The sequence below is a fragment of the Amblyomma mixtum genome, chromosome 8 (assembly GCF_055824585.1).
Source record: "Amblyomma mixtum isolate Tamu chromosome 8, ASM5582458v1, whole genome shotgun sequence".
Classification (NCBI taxonomy): domain Eukaryota; kingdom Metazoa; phylum Arthropoda; class Arachnida; order Ixodida; family Ixodidae; genus Amblyomma; species Amblyomma mixtum.
In genome coordinates this window covers 14675522-14702535 of record NC_143019.1, presented here as the reverse complement: position 1 = coordinate 14702535, position 27014 = coordinate 14675522, and the positions used below count along the sequence as shown (strand labels likewise).

At 51.1% G+C, this 27014-nt stretch overlaps 2 protein-coding genes across 4 annotated transcripts in view; one reads left to right on the top strand and one right to left on the bottom strand.

Annotated features, from left to right (window-relative positions):
* Trim9 (E3 ubiquitin-protein ligase Trim9) overlaps positions 1-27014 on the bottom strand; it is a 253305-nt gene that overhangs the window by 128125 nt on the left and 98166 nt on the right. The window lies entirely within an intron of this gene.
* LOC149331439 (uncharacterized) lies at positions 21822-24071 on the top strand. The gene is made up of 3 exons (XM_089555500.1): positions 21822-21978; positions 23027-23324; positions 23819-24071. Exons 1-3 carry the CDS (start codon positions 21822-21824, stop codon positions 24069-24071), a joined length of 708 nt encoding a protein of 235 aa, XP_089411626.1.

Genomic DNA, 27014 nt, shown 5'->3' with positions numbered 1-27014 from the left:
GCGCGCTCGGCGACGCGGAGGGGAAGAAGAAAGACTCCGCGCAGCGTGAGCGCGCCTTGCGCCCAGGTCCGGAAAAGGAAGCGGCTCCAAACATGCGAGCGTCCTTCGTCGCAGCTCGGCCTGGGTGCGCGGCGGAGTTGTGTGCAGCGTCAGTGACATATACAGGGCGGAACGATGGTGGAGGAAGACTGACGAGGCAGCTTGAAACAAACCGCTCAGTGAGCAAACTGAATATCGTATTTTTGCAACCAACTAAGAATAGATCATGGCGTTGGACAGCTGTCCCGCAAGAACTGACTGAAAATAATGTAATGCTGGTCATACCTTAGAACACCTGTTAAAACATCTAGTACATATCGACAGCTGTCCCGCAAAAACTGACTGAAAATAACGTAATGCTGGTTTATAGGTACAGATACGGGCAAAGTTTTCCGGATATGGGTTCATGAAAAAAAAAATAATATCACCGCAGTCAGGCAAAGCAGGTCAGTGAAAAAGCATGCGTGCTCCATGCCCTAGATCGCACATCAGCTGACTGGCTAAAAGGCAGCGCAGAACCATTTTTTAGAGCGCAGCTCTTTGGCGTCCGTTCCTGGGTTTCGCGTCGTCGTCGGCGTCGGCGTCGGCCTCGTAACCAGCTCCGCCCCCAATGTCATGCTTCTCAATTGGTCGAAATGCTCGTGACGTCACAGTGCGCGAATTTCAAATGGGGCCAATTGTACTTTGGCTAGTAACCATGCAACCAATCAAAGGGATCGTATAGTGATGCTGCAACTAAGTTGGACTGAGTTTAGTTAATTGCTTAATTAATCAATTAGCCTAATTAATATAGAGGAGAATGAAGAGGTCAGAAGAAAAGAAAAGAAAGACGCGCGCCGCAGCGACAACAGCGTCCGCGGAAGGAGACGCTGCTAAAAAAAAATCTCTGCCTCTCCCGTAAACGAGAGTAGAGTAAGCATGAAATGTTTACGGGGGCCTAATGTCATCTCGGTGGACACCCGAACCGCACCGTACAGGAAGGGAGGAACGCCACCACCCGTTCAGCGCGATGCCTTGCCATTTGAACGCAAGGTTTTTTGAGGAAAGGAAATGGCGCAGTAATTCTCTGCCATCTCGGTGGACACCCGAACCGCACCGTAAAGGAAGGGAGGAACGCCACCACCCGTTCGGCGCGATGCCTTGCCCTTTGAACGCAGCGCTTCTCCCCTGGGCCCCTGTGCACCTGCGCGGCTTTGCTTCGATGCGCGAAGCCCCTAAGAGATCACGTATCACAAAGAAGTGTAACGTGGCATTTATGTGCTTTTTGCACGGGTTATTAGAAATCGGAAATTATAATTCCGTGCATTATCAAACCCACAGGTCCACTGATATCTTGATAAACATTGAGAAGGCACTGGCAGCAGTTATTTTTTGTCTCGTTTGGAGACCAACCGGCGCTTGCATGCCGGTCGCGTAGGAGGGCTTAGTGAGTCTCGTTAAATCTCGTTAAGTCTCGTACGGTGCCCGGATGTTCTCGTTTCAGAGCCCGGATGACTGGAATTCAGTGCCCGGATGAGTGGATTTCAGTGCCCGGATGAGTGGATTTCAGTGCCCGGATGATGGCCCTCGGTCTCGGCGTGACGTCACCACACTGCCGACAACGGGAGCTAAAAGCATTTCATGCTTAAAAAAATTCTCTGCCTCTCCCGTAACCGAGAGTAGAGTAAGCATGAAATGTTTACGGGCCTAATGTCATCTCGGTGGACACCCGAACCGCACCGTACAGGAAGGGAGGAACGCCACCACCCGTTCAGCGCGATGCCTTGCCATTTGAACGCAAGGTTTTTTTGAGGAAAGGAAATGGCGCAGTAATTCTCTGCCATCTCGGTGGACACCCGAACCGCGCCGTAATGGAAGGGAGGAACGCCACCACCCGTTCGGCGCGATGCCTTGCCCTTTGAACGCAGCGCTTCTCCCCCGGATCACGTATGACAACGAAGTGTAACGTGGCATTTATGTGCTTTTTGCACGCGTTATTAGAAATCGGAAATTATAATTCCGTGCATTATCAAACCCACAGCTCCACTGATATCTTGATAAACATTGAGAAGGCACTGGCAGCAGTTATTTTTTGTCTCGTTTGGAGACCAACCGGCGCTTGCATGCCGGTCGCGTAGGAGGGCTTAGAGAGTCTCGTTAAATCTCGTTAAGTCTCGTACGGTGCCCGGATGTTCTCGTTTCAGAGCCCGGATGACTGGAATTCAGTGCCCGGATGAGTGGATTTCAGTGCCCGGATGAGTGGATTTCAGTGCCCGGATGAGTGGATTTCAGTGCCCGGATAACTGGAATTCAGTGCCCGGATGACTGGAATTCAGTGCCCGGATGAGTGGATTTCAGTGCCCGGATAACTGGAATTCAGTGCCCGGATAACTGGAATTCAGTGCCCGGATGAGTGGATTTCAGTGCCCGGATGAGTGGATCTCGGTCTCGGCGTGACGTCACCACACTGCCGACAACGGGAGCTAAAAGCATTTCATGCTTAAAACAGATAAGTACGAAGCCGCGTTCCCTCCACCACCACGCACTTCCCCACTCAGTAAGTTGTTGTTGTGACTGAGAGAAGGATGAAAAGGAAATTGCACGGGCCTGCTACTGGCTCGAGCCAAGCCACCACCGCTGCCACGTGCAGATAGAAGAGAGCTAAAAGATCGTTGCTCGTTTCATATACGTTGTGTCGAACATGCTAGACAGTTCCAACAATTGACAGGTTAATGACAGAACACGATGGATAGAAATACAATATTATAAATATGAAATAGCCTAATTAACCTTTCTAGTTAGACCGCATAAATCAATAAAACAGAGAACGAAATTGGTCGAGTTGGGGAATCGAACCAGGGTCTCCGGAGTGCGATACGAGCACGCTAGCCACTCCGTAATGCCAGCTGAATGGTTTGGAATGAACAAAGGCGCGTCTAGCTAATACGGCGTCTTCGTTCACTCCCATCTTCCCCCTTTCTCTTACGGCGAGGTGCAGGTGTCCACCCAGATATGCGAGAGATACATTTCCTTTCCTCAAAAAATAAATTTACCGTCCAGCAAGGCGTACAGCCGAATTGGCGATGGCGTTCTGTGGACACCCTGGCAGCGTTGCAAGACGCTGTCGCGTTCCACTCTTACAGGCGATGCTTAACATGTTAACCACACATCAGTAACACACGCAGACAGCCAATGGACGCGCCATTCGCTGGCAGCACTTCATTCATCATTCACAACCACATTCTTAACGTACGCTCCCTTGCCGCACATGCCAAGGACGTACACCACGATCACATTCTGCGCCATTCCTCTGTACTTTGCTTTGCTGAAACCTGGATGGATCCCGAAGAGCCTCTCGAAATCATAGATTTCCTATACTGCTGTGGTGCTCGCAGAGACCACAACAGAGCGGCGGGAGTCGCTATCTACTTGCGCACAGGTCTCTCTGCAATACCAGTCGAAATGTTTGGCACGTCACATGAAGTTGGCGAACTGTGCGCCGCAAAGTTGCCCAACGGCTTGCTGGTAGTAGCTGCCTACTTCGCCCCTACCGCACTCACGAAAGACGTCGTGCACTTTCTGCAACTCGCATTAACCGTCCATCGATCCACACCGATGTTAGTAGTGGGGGATTTTAATGTTGACATAAAGACAAACAGCAATTTCCTAACACTTATGCGGGAGAACATCCCGTTCCTCTCGCTCGTAACGCGTCCCACGGCTGTGACAACCTCGCGAGGCACTTGTATACATCTCGTCTTTGAGAATCAAGCATTGGTGTACCAAGTCGAACATATATCAGTCTATTTCTCCGACCACAAAGCTTCCTTCATGACTGTCAAGAACTGTTAGTGGAGTCTTCGTTAAAGGAATAGGTGTGAAAAAAAAAAAAAATTGTGTGATAGCGCATACATGTGTTGCTCGATTTCTTTGCCTCAATCTATCGAAAAGGTGAAACAGCTTATTTGCTGCGCTCAAATTTCGCATTAGGAAGTAACGTAATCGTCGGTAATTTTTTTAATGCGATATCGTTAGAACTTTCACGGCGATTGGATTGTATCGGAATGCAAAACTTTATTTGTCCAAAAGATGTAGGGAAAGTCTAGGTGGGAAGGCTAAAGCTTCATGGAGAAAAAAAAAATGAGTCGTCCGAAGCTAAGTTCGCTGATTGGCTGGGGGGAAGTGACGTCACTAGAGCGGATCATTCTCATTGTTTGGAAGGTATCAGCAGCTTCTAATGCTATCGCACTGCCAACACATAGTGTAATTAGGTGTCCTTGTGAATTTTGTCCCCCCTCGAATCCCCGTGCCGTCCATGAGTATATACAGCCGGGTTCTACTCTAGGTTACAAGGATGCTGTGGATGTCTTCGTGATAACTATCTAATAAGAAGTTTCTATGATCTGCTAGAAAACTGGTTTGGTTTGGTTTATGGGGTTTAACGTCCCAAAGCGACTAAAGCTATGAGAGACGCCGTAGTGGAGGGCTCCGGAAATTTCGACCACCTGGGGTTCTTTAACGTGCACTGACATCGCACAGTATACGGGCCTCTAGAATTTCTCCTCCAAAGAAATTCAACCGCCGCGGCCGGGATCGAACCCGCGTCTTTCGGGTCAGCAGCCGAGCATCATAACCACTGAGCCACCACGGCGGCTGCTAGAAAACTGGGTAATCTTTGTATTAAAGGGGCGACGCGAAGCCTCGTCACCTAACTTAATCGGCATAAGCGCAACGTCCTAATGCGATGGCTTCCTAAATTTTCACGCGCACCACCAAAAGCGTCCATCAAACAGGAAAGTGGAGACGTTTCACAGGTTAAACATGCTATGAATAAGCCTTCGCCGTCGGCAGGAAATGACCTAACTTCGCATCGCCTTTAAAAAAAAAGGCGGGAGGGGAGGAGGGGGGGATCAAGGAAGAGCAGCCTAACAGTGCCTTTCTGTTTTCTGATTCTTGATTTTTTTTTTTTTCTCAGGATGTCTCTCCCACTTCTCCACCTCCAGGATCTTAAATAAAACAGGCACCGCTTTGATTTCCCTTTTGCAGCATTAATAAATGTTCAGCGTGGCCCTGGACAGTCAGCCCTCGATTCCATTCTTGGCCTTGACATGCACAAATTTTACCCGCTTATAAAAGAAAACACTGAATCTGGTACTTGAACAGAATCTGGCACCTGAACACCTGCAAAGCTTTGACCGCAAGATAACGCACAGCCTGAACTGGCACCATACCGGGGCGAAATACTTCATTTTTAACGTCAGTACTAGACTGCACCACATATCAACAATGAAAAGCTCGCTCCTCCAGACAATGTTTCGTCGGCGCTGCAGTGCAAAACAATGACCTTAGTATGTCGCGGCGAAAGGACTGAACAAAGTTTACTAACTACAGCGGTAACTGGAGGCGCCGTTGATCCTTTGTCAAGCATAAGACGGACGTCCCTGCAAAGCTCTCGCTCACCAGAACTCGAGACTTGCAAGATGTGACGTCGGTACCCGCTGTACGGAATACGCGGGAACGGAAACGCGGACGGCAGACGCGCGAACAAGCGCACAACAAAATTACGCAACGAGAAATACGGCCCTCGCCAGCTGTACACGGAGTGCGCGGAGCGTGCCGGGGCAATAAACGGCGCTTTCAACGCCCGGTCCCGCTTCAATGCTCGCCGCCGCGCCACGTGCTCGCGCACGCCCGAGGCTAAAAAAGTGGCGGACGCGGGAGAAGAACAGTGGCACTGCGCTCTTCTTGCCGGGGGTTCGTCGAACTTCCGCGCCAGCCGCCTCGACCCGAAGTGCCCAAACTCTGACCCTGGTAGCATTCGCCCCCATTTCCTCATGCCGCTAAAGCGAAACGTGCTGTGGAGTGACAAGCGCCTATGCACACCCTAAACACGAACACGCCTGCATGGGAGTGAAAAGGGAGTAGGCTGTCCTTTGGGGCACTCCCCACCTGGGGCTGTGAAAAAAGCCCTTTATTACCAAAGATAAATAGCCCTAGTCTAGAGCAGTGGGAGGCCCTCCTGACTGACTCCGACCCGAGCACACAGCTTATGCTGGTGACGAGGGCCAAGGCAGCGGCGTAGGCCAACGGGATCCTGGACTAGGGAAGACCGACCACTGAAGCTCCACATCTATCCATCCCGAACCCCCTACTCCCTAACTCTTCCTTTTGCAACAATAAATGTTTTTACTACTACTACTACTCAATACGCCTATGTGGGAGTAACAAGGGGAGTAAGCTGTCCTCTAGCGCGCACTCTTTTATAATAAGGAGTGTGCTAGAGGACATCTTACTCCCTTTTTACTCGATTCTGTTCAGAGAGTGCGCTAGACAGCTTACTCTAATTTTACACCATTATGTTCAGAGTGTATGTGCGAAAAGAAAGTGTGGTAGACAGCTAGGCCTCTTTTTTCTCCATTCTGTACAGAGTGTATGTGTGCCCTTGAAGACGCGCAAGATACATTCGAGGTCGCTTACACGCGACCAGACTGACCCAAAGAATCCTGCAGTGGGCGAATAACAGCTGGTGACAAATCATTTCCTTAAAACCACGGGAAATAGAGGCAGAAGGAAAGGTCCGGAGAGCTAACCGGTACTTAGGGCGAAAGTAAAGGGAGAAAATGGAAGGGAATTACCCTTTTAATCCCGACTGCATGTGAAAGCGCATTAGGCTCACTAAGCCGTTGCTAGTCCTGCTTCGAAGTCTAAGCGACCGTTTTATACCCGACAAATTTCCCCTCGTCGTTCACTTCCTCCCTCTTGTGCTTTTCGTGCCCCTCTCTCATGCGCTGTCTAGCGTGCCCAAGCTGCGTTTACATGCATGCGACAGAAGTCGACTCCAGTCCACTTTTTGAGGGAAAGAGGAGGTTTCGAGAAGGAAAGGCGTGACTCATTCTCTACTCGCTTCCTCGACGTTATTGCACTTTCTCTCAAAATGGAATGGAGTCGACTTCAGTCGCATTCATGTAAACGAGGCTCCACTGCTCTCGCTATTCACCCGAGAAGTTTTCCAATCTTCGTCCGGAGGCTCTAAAGCTGTTGGAGCTCTAAGATAGCAAACATCGTTATCGTCTCGACTTAGCACTGAACAAAGCTAACAGCGCAGCAGGTGTTTTAATGTATGACCGATTATTTGCTCGTACATATCGAGCAGTGACCGAGCGCCTATATGGGAAATGACGTATAGAATTCGGTTTGCACCCCACCCACCTTCCTTTCCTACATTCCTGTGAAATAGCATTTTGTATGAACCATTTGCTTTAATGCAAAAGTTAGATACACAACATTTTACATACGTCATACAATACGCAACTTTGTAACGTTCCAACACGTTGTGAACTTGTACACTGTTGCAACTTTAAAATGAGTTTAAAGGTCAAAAGTAAAAAGTTTAAAGGCAAAGTACATTGCACATAAAAGCAATACATTTTAAACCAAGCTTCGGCGAGGCGAATTTGTCGACGGCAAACCGCGGGTGACTCGCCCCCGTCTACCGCGTATGTATGGAGGACACATTTCGGCCAGCGGCGTCTCGCCCAGCGACGGTTGATTAAACAACTCCGCGCACACGCGACCGACGCATCCTGCGGTCAGTTCGGAGCGAGGACGGAGGCCGATATCGCGCCGTGCCCTCACCGCGTTGTTCTCCTCCTCCTCCGTCCCCCCTCTCCCACCGAGGCACACGCCGGATCCTTCCGCTCGGTCTGAGCGACCGGCACAGTGCACGCTTCGCCGCCGCCGCCTCTCGGCTGCTCGTCCAGCCGTGGGCGCCAGATGTCTCCCTCCGTTCCCCGCAGCGCCTCCCCAGACAACTTGACCTCTTCCTCGGGGCGTCAGCCGCGAAAGTCGTTCCGCCTCGTTCCCCCCTCCATCCGCTCGCCCTTTACGCCCCTCTCTCGACCCCTTTTCCCCGCGGTCGTACACACCACACCACGCCGGGTTCGCGACCGCGTCCGAAATTGAGGCACCGCCGAAATCTCCGCCGCACGAACCGTTTACCGACGCCGGAAACGATCGAGTGTCCGCCCGCTCTTGTAAAAACAATTGAGCATCGCCTGTTTACGTTTCTTTTTATCCGTCTGAGACACGGAAATGAAAGGGCAAAGTCGGGGTCGCTTTCGCTGACAAAGACACGAAGTCCAGAGCGATTTCTTCCTATTTCATTTTTTTTACTCCTTTGTCAGCAATAAGTGGCACCAAAGACATTGAACGCTGTGCACCGGCACTGGGTTCTGAACGTTAATCGCTGTTTTCGTAGACTCACCTTACAATGTTCCAAAATACCTAGAAATTCTGCAAAAGGAGACGTTAGGTAAAAATATTATCACATGCAGAAGTGGTCTATGCGATAAGTTGGAGCAGTCTGAAGCGATGACCATTTAGTGGATTTTCGCCGATGGCTACAATCGGCGTCCATCGAATTGATTCGCTGAGATCCCTAGGGCTGATATCCGTAGGCGGCGACGCTCTCCAATTCAGTTACGTCGTCAAAACGCAGCGTCTGAGGACGAAGTCGCAACTGTTTTGTCATACCATGCTCCAAATAAAAATAAATTCAATTCAATTTATTCGCCGCCGAAATGCATTCAGCAACAGCAGCCACAGAGAACCTCCGACAGTCGCTAAATGAGTCCCTGGGAGATCGTGAGACTTCGCCTACTCTAGCCTTCGATATCGCTGAACAGTGCAACCATGAACAGTGACACTGGGCTGTGGCGACTCTCCTTCCTCAGATCCACTCACCGCTGTACTACAAGAGCAACGAAGTGAGCGTCATTTGCAACAACATCGAAAATAAACACACAAGGCTATTACAGCTTCGCTATGACACCCTGTAAAGCGTGCACCGCCAATGGCACCGGTGTGCGAAGGCAAAGCCGTCCCACACACGTAAAGGAGGCAGAGGTACGGACTCTTCAAAAACTGCCAGGACGCCAAGAGACCATCAGACTGACGTAACCGATGTGGTTCTCTTCATTTCCTAATTATTTTATCCCGTTTTCTCTCAAATGCAACATTACACGGGAGAAGTCATATTAAGTAGAACTCATGGAAACACATCATACTTGCAGGATTGCTCGTCTCACATTTTTGTTTGGCAGGTCCTTAGCCGCTAGCAAAAGCAAAGCCCACAGCGTGAAGAGACCAGCCACTGAGACCGACCCGCCATATATGACAAGGCCACCTTGAGAAAAATAAGACGTGCTAATAAAACGTCGGCCGCCTTTTGGAGGCGGCTGTACCTCTTCAAATCGTTCATTTCTTTTCTGTGAATGTCACCGCCCACCGTTTTTCTCGAACTCACAACTTGCCGTAAAAGTCCCGTTTTATTGGGAAAAAAAGAAGAAAGCTAAGAATAGAAAGAGTAACGTATTCCCAGGAAGGGTACAACTGAAATACGCGTTTTCGAGAGCCAAAACAAAGGACGCATAGCGGAGAACCTGTCGTTGCGACACGCAAGCATATGACGAAACCAAGACGCAGCTTCAGAAATGACAGAGCGAAAATATTACGAACGACAATGAGAAAGTAGAATACTGCTCTAACAGGATTTCGGTTACGCAACTCTAATAAGCTTTTCAAAGTGTTACTCTAGCATTGCGATCAAATATGTAATTAATATAACGCTCGCTATTGTACGGTGTGAAACTAAACACCCGGTGTTCCGAGAATCTCTTTCTGGATTTTCTTCCGGCTGCATCAAACTACCCCCCCTCCCTTCCTTCATCTTTTCCAAGAATATAAAGTGCCGAAATTTCATTAAGACTATCATTAACTGCGGAATCCGTTCACTGACCAGGGCACATGAGTGCACGTGTACTTCATTAAAAATGCGGCAATGTACTTTTGAACACCTCAGCGATCCCGAAGCAGCGCGCTCAGCTTTGCACGAAGACAAGAGTTGAGGCGTGGCACGGGTGAAGGTAGGCGGCCACTCACTGAAAGACAAACGTACTGCAAGAAGAGTAACGGGTATTTTATGGAAATTTCACGAAGAAATTTCGTCACTCAGAGCTTTTAACAGGGGATGGGAAAACGCACCTTCGGAAAAATTCAAACACAACAGTAGTACACCCTCACGAGCGTTCTCACGGGTTTTCGCCTCCCAGTACGCACCGAATGACCCGGTGAGATCGCTGGGATAAAGGAACAATCGCAACCGACTCGGCGTTTATCCGGCCGTTAAGCCCCGCTGATCCGCGCCTTCTTAGGACGGCTGCAGCCTATCCAGCACTGGACGCTCGCCGAAGCGACAGACGCGCCCTAATGACCCGAGCCAACACCGGCTGCGAGTGTTATCCGCTCCTCATTTGAGCGCCGTCTTGCGCAAAGAGTGAGAAGCCTGTCCAATGCCCTTCGCCAACGCTGCTTCACTGCAGCACACGGGAAGACAAAAACAAACAAAAAAAAAAGATGGAAAACTGGCGAGTAGTGAAGCAGCATTTTCAAGAAGGGAGAGGACTACGGCTCAGAAAGCTCCGCCAATGACAGCGAGAACAGAATCTAGTGAAGCAGCGCAACGGCACAAGGCCAAGGGAAGAAAAGGACAAACACAGCGCTGTGTTTGTCCCTTTCTTCCCTTGGCCCTGTGCCGTTGCGCTGCTTCACTAGATATGTCAGACCAACTCGCCCAACAGTTTATGTTGGAGAACAGAATGTTCCCAGAGAATTCTACCTTCGTTTTGCGTGAACCACGACACGGCTGCTCTTCATATCGACAGCTAAGGCTCAGTTCTCTTTTGTTCACATCTCCACTCACCAAACCTACGCACTTGTTCCTGACGCCATAAATGAACCCAAACGCTATCAATGAGAACTCCTACCTATTCTCATTGCACGGCAGCGGTTGTACGATAACAGAACTCTTCACGTGTACGATAACAGTCGCAATGCAATGCGCCGGAACTAAACCTCTCTTCCTTCAATCTGGTGACCTATGGTCTGAACAGTCTTCATTGTAATCGTGAACTGACCGGAGGAAGCGAGCCTTCAAACAAGGCTTGAGGTCCATCTCGCTCCCCGGTTTTTTATACTATAGCCTGCAGTGCTACGTGACACCAACAGGCACTGACAACGGCCATAAACCACATGTACAGTCACGGACACAAGTAAATGAACCACGCTTCGGCGGTCAAAGTCTCCCCACGCGTTACCTAACGAAAAACAATGTATGTTTGGTGCATATGCAAGTAATATTTACTTTTGGCCTTGCGCATCAAGACGACAAACATTTCTATTTCCCTTACGCAACGCGACAGAAGAGTTTGAATGTGGAAGCGTGGTCCATATTATTCTGTCCGCGACTGTACATACAGGTGCCGGCAATATTAAAGGGAACACGGAACCGCGCGTCATCCGCGCTGCGCGAAGCGCTGCAGCCGAGCTCCGGCGAGAATCAGCGACGACAAACGCGCATACGCAGCAAACTTACGGGCGGCAGCTCTTTCCGCGCATGCGCCTGGTGCTGCGCATTCTGGCAGGCTCTCGGAGGCAGCGCTTCGCGACACGCGAAGGTCACGCTCTCCCGCGTTCCCTTTCATATTAGCCTTACCTGTACATCCGAACTAAGCACTATACGTAAACGCTGTGTTCATGCGGCCACGGTTTAATATAATAACCTGAGCTCTATCCCGTGAGCGAAGGAGCCAAACAAGCCCTAATGGCAATTTCCTCTTCCTTTTTATCCCATCAGGCTGAACGTCGACCGGGAGCAGCAAGCAGTGATATATAAGGTCCGTCAGAGAAAACGAGAGCCTCTTTTTTTTCCTCTCCAATCTTTCTTTTTGCAGCGAAGTAGCCAAAAACAACACATGACCCCGTAAAACTTTAAACAACGAAACCAGTTTTTTTTTCTTTAAAAAAAAAAAAGTTCAGGTAGACAAGGCTGGACAGGGAGAAAAAAACATGCGTCACGAGTCAGGAAGCAAAACGACAAGAACCGGCCTGCACGAAGCCGGTAAAATAAGGAAAAAAAGGTTTAAACGGGGAAGAAAGGGGGAACGGAACAAACCAGGGAATGCCGGTCGTCCTCGCGCCGCGGGACCGCGGACGGACGAAAACAGTTCGGAGCGGCAGAGAGGACAGCTAGGGAGTCCGGAAAAAATAAATACGGGAAAAAGGGGGGAAGAGAAGGCCCGAAAGGATTACGCGCGGGAATGCGCGTGGACGGTGGCGTTGACGCGAAGCAAAAAGGGGAAATAGGGATAGGAAGGAAAAGAGGAGAGGGCGCGGAAAACAGAGGATGGGGAGAGTGAAAGAAAAAAAAGGTAGAAGATGAACGGCTAGGGAAGAGACAAGGGGAGAATGGAGAGAGAGAAAGCAAGAAGGGAAAAAAGGGAAGAGCGGAGCGGGACAATCGCGGCACCGCGGAGCGCGCGTTTTACGAGCCGCCGAGGCAGCGCCAATTTACGTCGACGCAGCAGGTGATTGGGGACGGCGGGACGAAGGAAAAAAAACAGGGACGACGCTAGCGCCGGCAATTTTCACCGTCGTCCACGCAGCGGTGGCGGCGGCTTCCTCCCTTTTATGCCGGACGAGGCCGACGCCGGACGGACGCTAACGGTCATTCGAGATAAAGGAGCAACCTGTCTCCCTTTCATCCGCCCCACTTTTTCACCCTTTATCCTCCCCCGCAGCAGCTCACACCAGCGTGTGTCGTATCCCTTGACGATGGTAGTGGTGAACCGGCGGTTGTGGCGACGGGAAAATTGTTCTTTGTCCCCGAAAGCGCTGTCACAGCGACCACAATTCGTTTATGTAACTGGCATTTAAGCTCTTCGCCGCTCCCTCTGCGCGCCGGGCTTTTAATGGTTAGGCTGGTAGGTTTAGCACCGCTGTTACAAATATCGCTGCTTTAGCATCATAAAGGACCCTTCCTGTGCTATACTCACTTCCTGCTCCATTAAAAAAAAAATGTGCACTTGTGGCATGCTTGCTGTCTGCAAAACAGGAGATGACAAAAAAAAAATCTCCACGCCAAAAATACGATTGCGGGACTTTCACGCAGATACTGACAACCAGGTTAACTGCAGCAGCGTTTCTTATACAAACAGTAAAACATACTCGCTTTTTAGTAGAGCCATTTTTAATCCAAACCATGACGGAAATGTTGACAAGGAAGGAAAAAATTTACGGAGAAACTGCGCCCGACCATTACGTTCCGTTCTTCGGCATTCGTCCACGTTTTTATGCCGAGCGTGAGACACTCCTGGAAAACCAGAGGAGACTGAACGGTCCCTTGGACGATGTCTCTCGCAGCGTACACTCTAAGGGCTCCCGAATCGAATGACGATCAGTGTCACGATCACTCTTTAAAGGACAGCGGCCTTATGGAACGGTGGTAGAGACGAAATGACTAAAATCAGTGACTCAGGCGGAGCAATTGCCGACTGGCCACTGTTGGGCTAATCACGCTTGTACATTTACACCACCACCTTTCAATCACAGGACGGGTTAGGGCCGCTGGTCTGAAATCGTTTTCCCAAGCTGGCATTCGCCCGAGGGTGACAACAGGCCGCGCACACGAGCCGGCAGCTTTGGACTCATGCACATAGTTATTTGTTTATTTACTTTTTTTTTTGCTGCGGAATGGGGCTCACGGACGGCACGACGACGACGACGGCAATCTGCGGGAACTATAGCCTTATACAGCTGGCGGTGCAAAAATGAAGCCACCAGGCTTTTGGGTGAAGAGTTTAAAGTTAGCGAACCGACGCAGTAAAATGTAGCCCGTGCCTTTATCAGCCCACCTGCCGAGACAAGGCAGTCAGAAGAGCTTACCTGGGCCGCTCGGCTGTGCGGGCCCAGCTGGCAAGGGGTCAGAAGCGGAACAGTGCTTACCTGCAAAGAGAGCAAAAGGAAGAAAAAAAGTGATTGTTAGCGAACGCGTCTCGGTTGCTTCATTTGCGAATAACAATGCACGCACAAACAAATAAACAATGGATAAAGAGAAGACACAGAGAGGAAGGCCGTTTGCATGACAGAAAAGAATCAGCGAGTCAAAATTAGAAGCCAACAATAATGGGCGACACGTTGCTGCTTGTCGGGGCGAAAGGAACACAGTATGCTATAATAGCACCGAAACATTAAGGAGCGACGCGTCGGCGAAGACAGCGCCCGAGGCTTTCTTCTGAGGCAACAAACCTTTTGACACTCGACCGACTCGACAGCGAATGGAATCAAAAAGGGAACTGTAGCGAACCATCCAGGAATGTATGGGGGAACCCCTGATCGCGCTGCCGACATGTCACGAGATTCCATCAACCATAATACAGGACGCTCGCAGGCATCCCCTCACCCCCCCCCCCACCCCCTCTCCTTCTAGCGCACCCCGATTTCTCGGAAGGGATCGGCAGGGCGGCAGTTTACACCCGGAGGCAACAAGGCGACCTCGCTGCAAAGCCGACAAATGACGTCATAAACCGACATGAACAAATCATACAGCACATACAAGGGAGATCGCACAGCACCCCTCCTCGGTAGACAGCAGCCGGAGTGTTTTTTGCTTCGCTAGCGCTTTTTTCCTTTCTTTTTTTTCATAAACCTCTGGCATTTCACGTCAACTTTATGGCAACGGCCTGTCTTTATCGTTCGTTATGAAAGGAGACAAGCGACTTGTAAAAAAAAAATTAAAAGCGGTGACAATAATAAAGCGGGCGAGAACTCGCCTCTGGTGGGCCAAGTTTTAAAGGCAGCGTAATGGCTTCCCCGGCGGCGGAGGCAGCTAGCGCGACCTCGCGGCGTAGAAAGGCCGCTCTCCTGCATCCGCCAACCCCTCCACCCTCACATCCCACCCCGACGTAAATCCCTGTCCCCGGCTTTAACGTGGAAAAAAAAAAAGAAGAAACAGGTCCTAAAAGAACGCTACACCCTACTCCCAGTGTACCCAGGAAAAACAGACCACGACCCAAACGCCAGTGGCAGCGGTGAGTTGCTTTCCAAGGGTGTCGCAGCTCACCCACTATGCCACCACTCCCCCTAACCCCCCCCCCCCCCCCCCCCTCCCCCTTAGCGTCAACAACGAGCCATGCGTATAGGGGTCGCCGTGCTCTGTGTCTCCGCGGCCCCCGCTTTGGTAAGGCGCTGCCTTCACACAGTCTCCTTTCTTACCCTCTCTCTGTCTCTAAGGTGACACCTCGCAATATCATTTGTTGGACGTTTTTCATCTAGCTGTCCACTAGCTGCACCCGTGCGCGTGCCTGCAACTCCAAATCTCTTCCGTCCTCTTTTTTTTTCTTTCCACATTTTATTATTTCAGCCCAGAGCTAAATAAACGACGGCCCGAAAACTGTCCGTATACGTCCTTCCTGTTGCTTCGCGCTCTCTCTTTCATCTTCCCATCTGTCTTTAATACTGTTTTTCGTAAACACGCGCAATATTGCCTTTCCTACTACCGACTCCACCGTCCCCTGGTGTCCCCCCCCCCCCCCCCCCCATTCTCTCCCACTTCTTTTAATCCCTTGCGCGAAGCGCCCGTGACAGCAAGCCTTCGCGGCAAGGCGCTTGGCTGGCGCGCACCGCGCTGAAGTAGCTAGACAAGTCACGCTGGCTGCGCTTACCTCTCTTTTTCTCTTTTTTTTTTACGTCTCCTAAATTTTTTTTCCCCCTATTCTTTTCAAGCGCGAGGCGCTTGGACAAGGTTCAACGGCGACAGCCCCTGGCAGCGGGGATGCCAAGACGACAACTTTGGGCGACAGCGGGCTAAGCCGAAATCAGCGGTGCCCGCACGGAAGGAGGACGCCCTGGACGCGCCTGCGAGTCGAGCTCGAAACAAAAACCAAAATAAACTAGGTTAGGCTTCTCAGAATACCGCGGCTCAAGTGAGGCGTATTTTGCTATTCCTAGTGAACGCCGGTCGAAAGGTGGAGTCTCCACACCTCGCGAAATGTGAGCGAATGCCGAGTGGGCTTTGAAGGGAACAGCGGGATGCTGGCTATCGTTCTCACGCGACGCAAACCAGCATAGCTGAGGCGGCAGTGTATACCTTGGAAGGGCTACAGAGGACCGGTTTCGTGAGAGACAAAATTTGCACGCCGCAGAAGACATAAAAAAGGTGTCAAGTACTAAAGCTCTACCAAGGCTGCTTGATGAAAGTTCCCTACTTGCTGTGAATACCAAAGCATCATTTCCAAAAGTTCTCTGCAGAAAAGTATTTTAGCATAAAGGACTTTACCTTAAAGTCCTTTGATCTAAAAGCCTTCACCCTGAAGGCATTTAACTTGAAGGCCTTCACTCAGGTGAAGGCCTGGCAGCAGTACACACTGGGCAGGTTATACCATAACCCGATGGGCACGTGGGCCGCACCTGCCACAAAGCAAGCTTCAGGGACGCGCTACGTATCGGGAAAAATCGGAAAATGGGCATAGTATAGTGCTGATTGTGCACAGTGGGTGGCCGCTCCCGCGCACTTATTTTCGTACAGAGCCCGGACATTTGAGCGCGAGCGGCGCATGACTTGATTACATTTCGTATTTTGTAAATAGTGTACAAAGCTCTCCCCTGTCCTTTCTTGCTATAGCCCCCCTCTATACTTCCCCTCGCTATCCTCTCCCTTTCACTTCCCCCGGCTGCAGCTCGGGTGCTTTAGATATTAGATAGCAATGGCAGCGACCGGCAGCATTCTTTTCATCATCATCATAATTTATTGTCCCTTAAAGGCCCCTGTCGGGGTATTACATAAGGGGGGGGGGGGGGGGGGGGGGGGGAGGGGCATGTACAAGGTTGATGTGGAAAACAAAGGTCACAAAAATATAACATTTCCTTCGCTTTTTTTTTAATAAACCATCACCGCCATCCCCGCCACCACCACCATTACCACCACGATTACCATGCACGACCATACCACCACCACCACTACCTACCAGTGCTACTGCACTAAAAAGGCCAACCCAAACCTTTACTCGCATAAAGCAAATTTCCTGCCCATCCGCCCCATTTTGCGTCGCAATGCGTGCCGCCGCCACAACATAGCACCGGGTTCCGAAGCTCAGCGATGCGCCAATCGACAGCCAAGCGAGTTGACGATGCCGGACCGCGACTCACGCGGGTATAGCACGCATGCCGGAGGTGAGGGGTGCGCGAAAACAGACCGAGGGCACAAAAAAAAAGACAAAGAAAAGTTATAATGAAAAGAACATGCAGAAGGAGAGAGGGAAAGAAAGTGAGCAGAGAAAGCCGGCAGCGTAATGAACACAGCCGAGGTGGTGGGGGGTCTGCGCTGCGCGTTCCCATAACAACGCCGTACACAGCCCGCGTCGTCGTCACCAACGCGGGTGGCGGCGGCTTCGATCGCAGCCGGCCGCGACCTGAGCGCGGGTGAGCTGGTGGTGGCCAGCGGCACAAGCGACGGTCGGTGATCGCCGGGTTTGGGATACGTGACCGACGTACGCGACTCCCACTCCTGCCTCAGCGCACGATCTCGCGGCCCACGAGCTGAGAGTTGCCGCCACACTCCGAGGAGTGAGCGGACACACTCATTAACCGGCCATCAATCATTCCCCTCTGCATAGCGTCAGCGTGCTCGAGCCAGAGCCGCAGTACGCTAACTGGTACGTTAAAGAGATTTAGGCTGTCAGCGATATAGATAATTGGTTGGCGTTGTGTTGTACAAAAGTATCACAACCCAGAAGCAAGCAGCTTCAGTGGAAAGCCCAACGATTTGTTGAGTCTATCTCTTTGTGTTTCTTTCGTCTCTATGAAGAATGCGTTCAAGCTGGTTCCCCAAGACAAGGACTTTCTGATTCAGAGGCGTGTCTCAATAAACGCTTGCACTGTTTATACTGATGAGAAAAAGCGCTGCGAAAGCTGCTGCGAACACGTATACACGCGACTTGTTCAACAATCCAGGGAGCAATACATACACGCACACCGACAGAAACCATCAACATCGTGACTTTTGCACCTCACCATGCCAACACGTGACAGCTACATAGCTGTCAGCTTCGCTACCGCGAGCGCTGCATTATGTTTACGCGCATTATGTTTACGGTGGTTGGCCATGCTAGGTCACGCGATGTTGCGACTTCACCACTGGTGCATTACTGCCACGTGACCACCTAGACAACGCAATTCTATGACGTCACAGAGTTTGTGGTTGGTTACACAGAAAAGAATGCAGCAAACTTCGGAAAGCGTGCCTAAGGTAGCCTATATCAGTACAATGAAAAACATATATGTCAAGCGCGTATTGGGCGTCCGTATTCGCCTGCAATATGCCGACGATGAAGTGAAAAATCACTGCGAACTCTACAACCTTTCTCACCTGATGTGGAGAAGCTGGAACAACTCCAGCACCATTCGCCGCCTTAACACCGTAATTGGAACAAAACCAAGAAAGGACAGGTTCGCACCGCACAGAGCGAGCCGACCGGCTTAACCAGGTGGTAAGCAGGTCAACGCGTTGCCCTCGTGTTCTTCCTCAACTTAGCGGAATAAGTAGCGATGCCGCGCAGATTACTGCTATCACGTGAGTCCTTTTGAACCCATAGTTAACAAGTGCAGGTAGCAGGTAGTGCGGCCAGCGCGATCACCTTCCCAGTAACGCAATGCCTGCCACGGCGGCGCTAGCTCCCGCAGCTCCCTGCGGGAGCATATACAGAAACACCATGCGCCGCTGCTCCCCAGCGCCCTCTGGCCACTATACGGAGCCCATACGAGACAAGGTGTGTTTGAAACGAGACATGTTTACAAGCCGTTCCAAACCGACACCTGCACGAAACATCTGCAAAGCGGGTTCCGTGTGTGACAAATCTTCAGCGACGACAACTGCATATGATCAAGACGGTTCTAAGCGCCCCCTGCTACACCTTCCGTTAGTGCCCGCCTTCGAAGTCTTCCAGATCGCCACAGGAGAAAAAAAAAATACGAACACAACACACGCAGCGTGTGTTCACGACGCCCTAATAACGACGGCACAAAGGACCATAGGCGCGCGCGCGCTGATGATACACAGGTCGGCATTGAAAAGACGCGCCGCATTCAAGGGCGACACGGAAGACAGCGGAAAGGAAACGCCGGCGCACATTTCCGGTCGCCGCGGCCATCAAAGGGTCGAGACAGAGACCAACTCATCAGCGCCCTCTGCCACCACAATAGGACAGCGGCACGGCTGCGCAGCTATGGTGACAACAATGGCCCGTGCGAACCAGACGCCTCGGAGGCGTTACGCTCACGGCGTCGCTCGTTAAGCTCTCGTTTGGCTAAATGCGTGCAACGCCGGGAGGAGCCGGAGCTGGCGCCCCCTATAATCTAAGAGGCCCGACTAGACACAAAGGCGCTCGCGCTGTCCAAACTGCTACGACAACAGCGGCCCGTAACGGAACAGGCAAGGCAGGCCTCCGTACCAGGGTCCCCTAAAAACGGAGACGATCGACGGCCATTTTGGAAAACTAGAAGCATGGCTCGAAAAGTGGAGAGCTTTAATGACGTAAAATGTTCGGCCGGGGACAACGTGACTCCAGCCAGCTATTTCACACCAGAAGAAAGGGGGAAAGAAAGAGGAAAGGAGGATGTAGTGTGTAGATAAGTCATTGATGTCGTAAGGTAACGGTCGGAAGGACGCAAAGTGGCAGTAGCCTATATGCCAAGGCTAGGCCAAGCCAAGCCAAGCCAAGGAGATGACCGCCCCGTTCTTACTCGTGCACGCATCTCTAACATGAGCGAATTCGTCCTTCCGGTTGTACCATGACCTGACAGGCTACTCCACCTCTACGTCTACTGCACGGTTTTTCGGTGAGACGTCGAAGGATGCGCGATGCTCGGGCCCGAGCGCGCGCGCGCACACACACACACACAAACACACGAAAGATTCGAAGGCGTATAAGGCCCCGCTCATTGTGTGGTCTTCGCGGCATCCGCGGAACAACCGCGACGCGATTATGGCGCCTCGCGTAGACGCAGGGACGTCGAAATTACTTGTTCGGAAGTAATCGATTCGCATTACACTTTTGGCCTCGGTGTCGCTAACTCCCCCTTGACAGCCAGCTCAACGGTTAGAGCGAGCGCCTGCAGTCTCCGAGCGGAGCCTCCAGGCAAGTGCTGCGTGGCGAAGCCGATTAACAGTGTTTGAATAAAGCTGCGCAAAAGTATCTGAGCCGCACTAAAGGAACACAAAGCACAAACTAAGCTGGCAAGCAGCCAAAGTTCACCGCACTCTAATGACAAGCACACTTTCCTTAAAACACGTAGCTTTTACAAGCCAGGAAAGGCAAAAAAAAAATATATTCAGGTAGTCGAAGCTGATTACAACGAAACGGTTTATAACAAACTAGTGAATATAAAGAAGGAATGTCGATTCCCCTTGGAAGCTCTGTAAACACGGGCTATAACGAAGCTACGGCTATAACGAAGAAATCGCCGGGGCCCCTTCAACTTCGTTATAGCGAGGTCCAACTGTATATCGACACCACCGGCCGTTTTCAAGCCATGATATAGCGTAGAGTACTTGTTGAATGCGGAAGCGTTATACGGCTCATCGGCAACGAAACTCGGCGTTGTTGTCCAAAAGCATGTGGTCCGAAAACCCCAATGACGTCATCACGGTCTCGCATGATGTCAGATAATAAGACGCCAAGCCATAAACGACTTTTATATAAGAAACAGTAGTAGATAGTTGCAGTACATTGTATTGATAAATGACGTTAATTAACAATGACGGGGGTCATCAAAGGCAGATAAATCAGATTCAAGGCCTTTATGCAAAGACCTTTACGTGAAGTGCCTTTCGGTCAAATGCCTTTATAGTAAAGGCCTAGCAGGTAACAGTATGCTTTCGCATTCACAGCACGTTTTCTTTTACGGATTTCTCCGGCTAGACGATGCCGTCTACTCATTTCAGGTGAGTGGTCACGGAGCTTTGACATCGCGTTTCGCGATGTCAGTGCTCTTTAAAGAGCCGCAGGTGGTCTCAATAATCCGGAGCCCTCTACCCTGCGGGACCCATTTCTTTCTTCTTTTCTTCATTCCATCCTTCATCTAAACTTCCCTCACGGCGCGGTTGAGGTGTCATGGGAAGCTGCTCTGTCCAGCTCTATAGCCTGAGCGATCAGCAACCGCTGATCGCACACAGGATAGCAGAAGCTATCGGAGTCCTGGACTGAGGACCCCGCCCACCAGGACTGGTCTCACAGCCACCCTTCCTAAAAATTTTTCACCACCACCGCGAAGTGAGACAGTTATTGCTCCCTTGCCTTTCCTGAAAACCCTTTCTATGGACTCATCCTGAGTGTACATCCTAATCGAAGTTGACTAGAAAAGAATCGAAGTAAACCCCGCCCCTTATGTAACACCCTGGAAAAGGGTCTTTAACGAAAATAAAGTGAAGTGAATAAAGGGGCTTGGGCAGGGCATGCAATGCGAAGGCAAGACAATCGCTGCTCCTCAAGGGTAACGGAGTGGATTCCAAGGGAAGGCAAGCGTAGCAAAGGGCGGCAGAAAGTTTGGTGGGCGGATGATATCAAGAGGTTAAGAGTTTGGTGGCCGCAGCTGGCAAGTACAGGATTAATTGGAGAGACATGTGAGAGGCCTTTGCCCTGCAGTGGGCGTGAGGATCATCATCAGCTTCTGCTGCTGTCGATGATGATCCTCACGGTCCCTTTTAGACGGTGACGCCTCTTTTTACTGCGGTAATCTTGAGGAGCACTATTTTGGGAAACTCTACGACTGTATTCATAGGGCAGAAGTATTTGTCGTGCACTGAATTCAGCGCCGCTGCCGCAAATGATGACGATGATGATGATGGAGAGTCAAAAAGCTGCGCGACCATCCGAAGAGGAGGAGGAGGAGGACGTCTGCGGCCCCCTGGCGTGATGGTGGACGTGCAGGCGTTCCCCCCGGACGGTCTGCAGCAGGCGCTCGGAGAGAAACAGCGCCAGCCGCCCCCTGACATGGGGCAGCCGCAGCAGGGGCGCCCCGTGGCGAAGAAGCAGGACGCCAGCGTGGGTCCCAACTACCCGAGGCAAGGAGGTCAGAGCACCACCCCGGTCTGCCTGCCGTTTGAGTCCCGCTAGACACTACGCGCTTGCGTCTTCGCGAGCTTGCATACCGCGCGGGACAGCGCTACTGTGCACCCTTCGGGATGGCAGGTCCATAACTGGAGACCATGCACGAATCCGTTCTGGCTGTGGTCAGCATCACGCCAGCACCTCGGCGTGGCCTTGTCACATCGTAGCACTATATACTGCAACTAGATTAACGCCTCGTTTTGGTCCCCGAGAAAAACTGTTCGTAAAGCGAACCATCCGCAAGAGAGAATTGTGAAGAAAAAAATTTAAAATGTAAAAAAAGACACTTTAATATTAAGCTGTGCTTCTGTGCATATTAAAAAAAGGAGCTCACATTCCTCTTTAGTGCACCTTTAAGGCGGATCTTAAGTGCCCCCTACCCCAGACGCAGTGGCTCTGTGGTTACGGCGCTCGGCTGCTGACCCGAAAGATGCGGGTTCGATCCCGGCCACGGCGGCCGAGTTTCGATGGAGGCGAAATGCTAGAGGCCCGTGTGCTGTGCCATGTCAGTGCACGTTAAAGAACCCCAGGTGGTCGAAATTTCCGGAGCCCTCCACTACGGCGTCCCTCATAGCCTGAGTCGCTTCGGGACGTTAAACCCCAATAAACCAAACCAAACGTTAAGTGTCCCCTCCCCCAGCCGCTCAGTGGTTACGATGCTAGGCTGCTGACCCGAAAGACGCGGGTTCGATCCCGGCCACGGTGGTCGAGTTTCGATGGAGGCGAAATTCTAAAGGCCCGTGTACTCTGCAATGTAAGTGCACGTTAAAGAACTCCAGGTGGTCGAAACTTCAGGAGCCCTTCACTACGGCGTCCCTCGTAGCCTGAGTTGCTTTGGGACGTTCAACCACAATAGAACCAATAAAGCAATCTAGTGTCCCCTCCGTTTAAAGAATGAACCCCTGCTTTCGCCCGTCTATTCGGTTTAATAAACCTGTACAAATTTTTTAGTAACACGAGTGAACTTTCATGTCACACGTCTCCCCCTCGCCTTGTTCTCCCACGCGCAGAGTTCAACGCTAGCCTGGGCGAGAGCGGCGGCAGCAGCGGCGGTGGCCGACGGGACACGCCGCCCCCGCCGTGGGGGTTCTACGCGCTGGTGGCGTCGCTGGCGCTGGGCGCCATCCTAGCCGGTGCGCTGCTCGGCAACTCGCTCAACACGGTGGCCGGCGCCAACGCCCTCGGCGGCGCCAGAAGGGGCGCCGAAGAAGAGGGGTCCACCATCAGCGCCGAGGAGCCGCCGGCGCCCCCGGTCAGGTACTACGTGGCCAGGAAGACGCCACCGGCCACCACGAAGAAGACAGTCAGGTACGCTGGATCCATTGTCAATTGGTCTGTGACTCGAAGAATGTTTGTCTGGTCAGTAATTGTCATTTAGGCTGCGGTCACTCGGTGAACAAGTCAAACCCTATACACTCTAAGCATAAAGGAGTAAAAATGGTTTGGTTTGGTTTATGGGGTTATGAGCATCCGCCTCGAATGGCTGAGCAGGGTCCGGGCCCCGCTGACCCCATGTGCCGGGTTTCCAATGGGCACAATATCTCTCTCTCTCTCTCTCTCTCTACCCCCCCCCCCCCCTTCCCGGTGTGAAATGCTGGCGAGAAATGGACCTTAGAGCCCAACTCCGCGGAGACGAAAAGACAGGTTAGCCGTGGCGGTCTTCGGCCCTTACGCCATTAAATACACATCGCTATCATCATCATCATCATCATCATCACTTCGCGAATACGAGCCCCCCCCCCCCCCCCTTCAGGTAACCACGGGGAAGAGTGACCGCTATCTCTTTGGTCCTTCCGGCGCAGGACCACGGTGGCCGACAAGGAGGACAGCAGCTTGGACGAGCGTCGGGAAGGTGAGGAGGAAGAGGAGGAGGCGACCACCAAGAAGAAGAAGACCACGCGCCACCGCCCCCGCACCACCACGCGCAAGCGGAAGACGACGACAGCCAAGAAGAGCAACAAAAAGGGCGGCGCACCCGCCAAGAAGGCCACCTCCACGACGCGAAAGCACAAGCGAAAGAACAAGGCCGCCGCCGCAGGCGCCGCGAAAGAGTGACACGGACAGACGGCGAGCTGTGCTCGGACGCAGATTAAAGACGTGCACCCCTTTTCTTGCATCGAGAGGCGAGGTTGTTCGTAACGATCACTAGCGATCACGTAACCACTAGATCGGAGGGTTTATATAGTTTAACGTCCCGAAGCGACTCAGGCTATGAGGAACACCGTATTTATTTTTTATTTTATTCATTTTTTAGGCAATACAAGTATTGCCCACGAGGCAAGACAAAAGGAGACTATCGGTCTCCTGAACATGTCTTGGCCTCGCCGGGCGCAGCACAAGCAGTAGTATATAACATTCCACTTTATATATACCCCGTAGTCACGATGTGTTCAGATGATTATAGAATCCTACATGCAAGACACATATGTATACGCTGCGAGACATAAATGGCACTTTAATTACTGGCGATATGAAGAAACACTGGAATGACATGTCTACGCTGCGAGACATAAATGGCACTTTACTTACTGGCGATATGAAGAAACACTGGAATATTGAACAATAAAAACAAACAAGTACATCAATGACACAATAGGGCGCGTGTTCTTTGCGTAACCTGATACAGAGATGTAACATTTTTTGCAATAGTGATTATATCTGGATAGAAATTACAGAACTGGAGTGGAGGGCTCCGGATAATTTCTACCACGTGGGGTCCCTTGACGTGCACTGACTTCGTACAGTACACGGGCCTCTAGCATTTCGCCTCCATCGAAATGCCACCACCGCGGCCGAACCCGCGTCTCTCACGAGCACGGTAGGTGATCAACCGGCCTTTGAGGAGCAAGTGCTCTTTTTCACGGGGCCGTAGTGCTGGTGTTGAATTAAGTTTTTTACCCCTCCTCATCCCCATCTTCCGGGTAAATAGCTGAGCACCATAACCACTGAGCCACCACGGCGGCTAGGAACCTGCCTTATCCGGAGGGAGTAATTACTCATTAAGACTAAATCAATAGACTAACAACCGCTATCCGATCCGAGTCCGGGTCCTGGTCCAGGACCCGAAAAATTCTTACACAGTACCGTACCATGCCGTACCGCGCCACGCAATACCATAGCATACCATCATCATCAGCAGCAGCAGCAGCCTGATACCATACCATACCATACCATACCATACGTCAGTGCACGTTAAAGAACCCCAGGTGGTCGAAATTTCCGGAGCCCTCCACTACGGCGTCTCTCATAGCCTTAGTCGCTTTGGGACGTTAAACCCCATAAACCAAACCAAACCATACCATACCATACCATACCATACCATACCATATCATACCATACCATACCATACCACACCATACCAAACTACGAAGATTCTGTGAAAGTTCGTTACAGCCTTCCTTGGTAGCAGCATTGAAGGATGCGCATGGGTGAGCGCTAATGTGTAATGATAATCCCTTATTTGGCTTCTTTTTTCGCCGCGACTACTTTAAGAGCGAGAGTGGCCGCATGGCTATGCAGGTAAGCGCACTTGTGCCGCGCCGGAGCAGTCAGTTCGGAGATTTGCCTGGCGTGAAATGAAGCATCAAACGCACCCCCTTATTTGCAGCTTGTGCCGTTTTCCCACTATAGCGGCACCGAAGAGAAGCTACTCAAGTTCTTATTAGACTTCTTCAGGAGCTTTTTTTTAGGTCTGCTTGATAGTTTCATTTTATTTTTGTATTATGTGTAGCGTTTTCTGCATCACGTTTCTTCCCAGCAATAATTGCCCCTGCGATTGGCGATACTGTTAAGCACTAAAGAGGATTCTGAACTTGTCTTTTTGCCGCGGGAACTCGATCTACACGTTCCTAGCATTCTTAGAAACTGCGACTTATTGCCCTCTGTGGCCGATTTCCCTAATTAAATCGAATTAACGTCCGGCTCCCGCCTTTATTTTTTGAATTCTCCGCGTACGGTGGGTGGAGTCGATCAACGCGTGAAGTGCCTTTCAGCCAGCTCCGTGGAGGCTTTGCTTTCGCTTTATTTTCTTTTTTTAGGTTTCCATGAATAAATAGTTTCATTGGCAGATAATATAGCCGCAAAATAAGCCCGAAGAAATAAAAATACGCGCGGACTAATTGCTACTACGGATTACTACGTATTACTCCGCCGATGGCAGAGCGGCAAGCCGCCACGGGACTGGGTGAAAGGCGCGCCACGCGTTGGTCGACTCCGCCCACCGTACGCGGGAGAATTAAAAAAAAAAAAAAGGCGGGAGCCGGACGTTAATTCGATTTAATTACGGAAATCGGCCACACAGGGCAATAAATCGAAGTTTCTAAGAAAGCTCGGAACATGTAGATTGAGTTCCCGCGGAAAAAAGACAAGTTCACATTCCTCTTCAGTGCACCTTTAAGTAACTATATTGAGTGGAGATGCTCTGCATCGTGCTTAGACAAGCACAGACCTAAATTGGAATGAACGCAGGGACTGCACTGCGCGCGAAGGCTGCGCACGACGCGAAAATATTGCAAACGATCGGCCGGACGTCTAAAACGACTACCCTGCAAACATCACGCGACTGTTTTTTTTTTTGTTTTTGTTTTTTGTAAACGAATTTTGTAATCACGCGGTACATCCGCGAGTTCAGATTGTACGCAGTCGGACCAGCAGCTCGGCCTTTATTAAGATTTGGGCCGCACAATGGCTGCTACTTCTATCGCGTGCTACTTCCCCGCTCACGGTAAACCACTTGCTCCGCCAGCCTTCTGCAGCCAGCGTTGTCTTGATACTTCACACAGGAGACGATGGCAGAGGACAGACCAAAACGTGCATCCGTCGCAAACCGCAAGCTGTCTTCACCGCACAGCTCGACTGCCTGTCGTCGAAGCGCCCATCGAGTAGCGCGCGTCAACGTGAAATGCGAGGAGGTTATTAGCAACGGAGAGGCGCGGTAAGTCTCCCACACTGACTTACACACCCGAACAGCACCGTGAGGGGAAGCAGACGTAAAAAGGG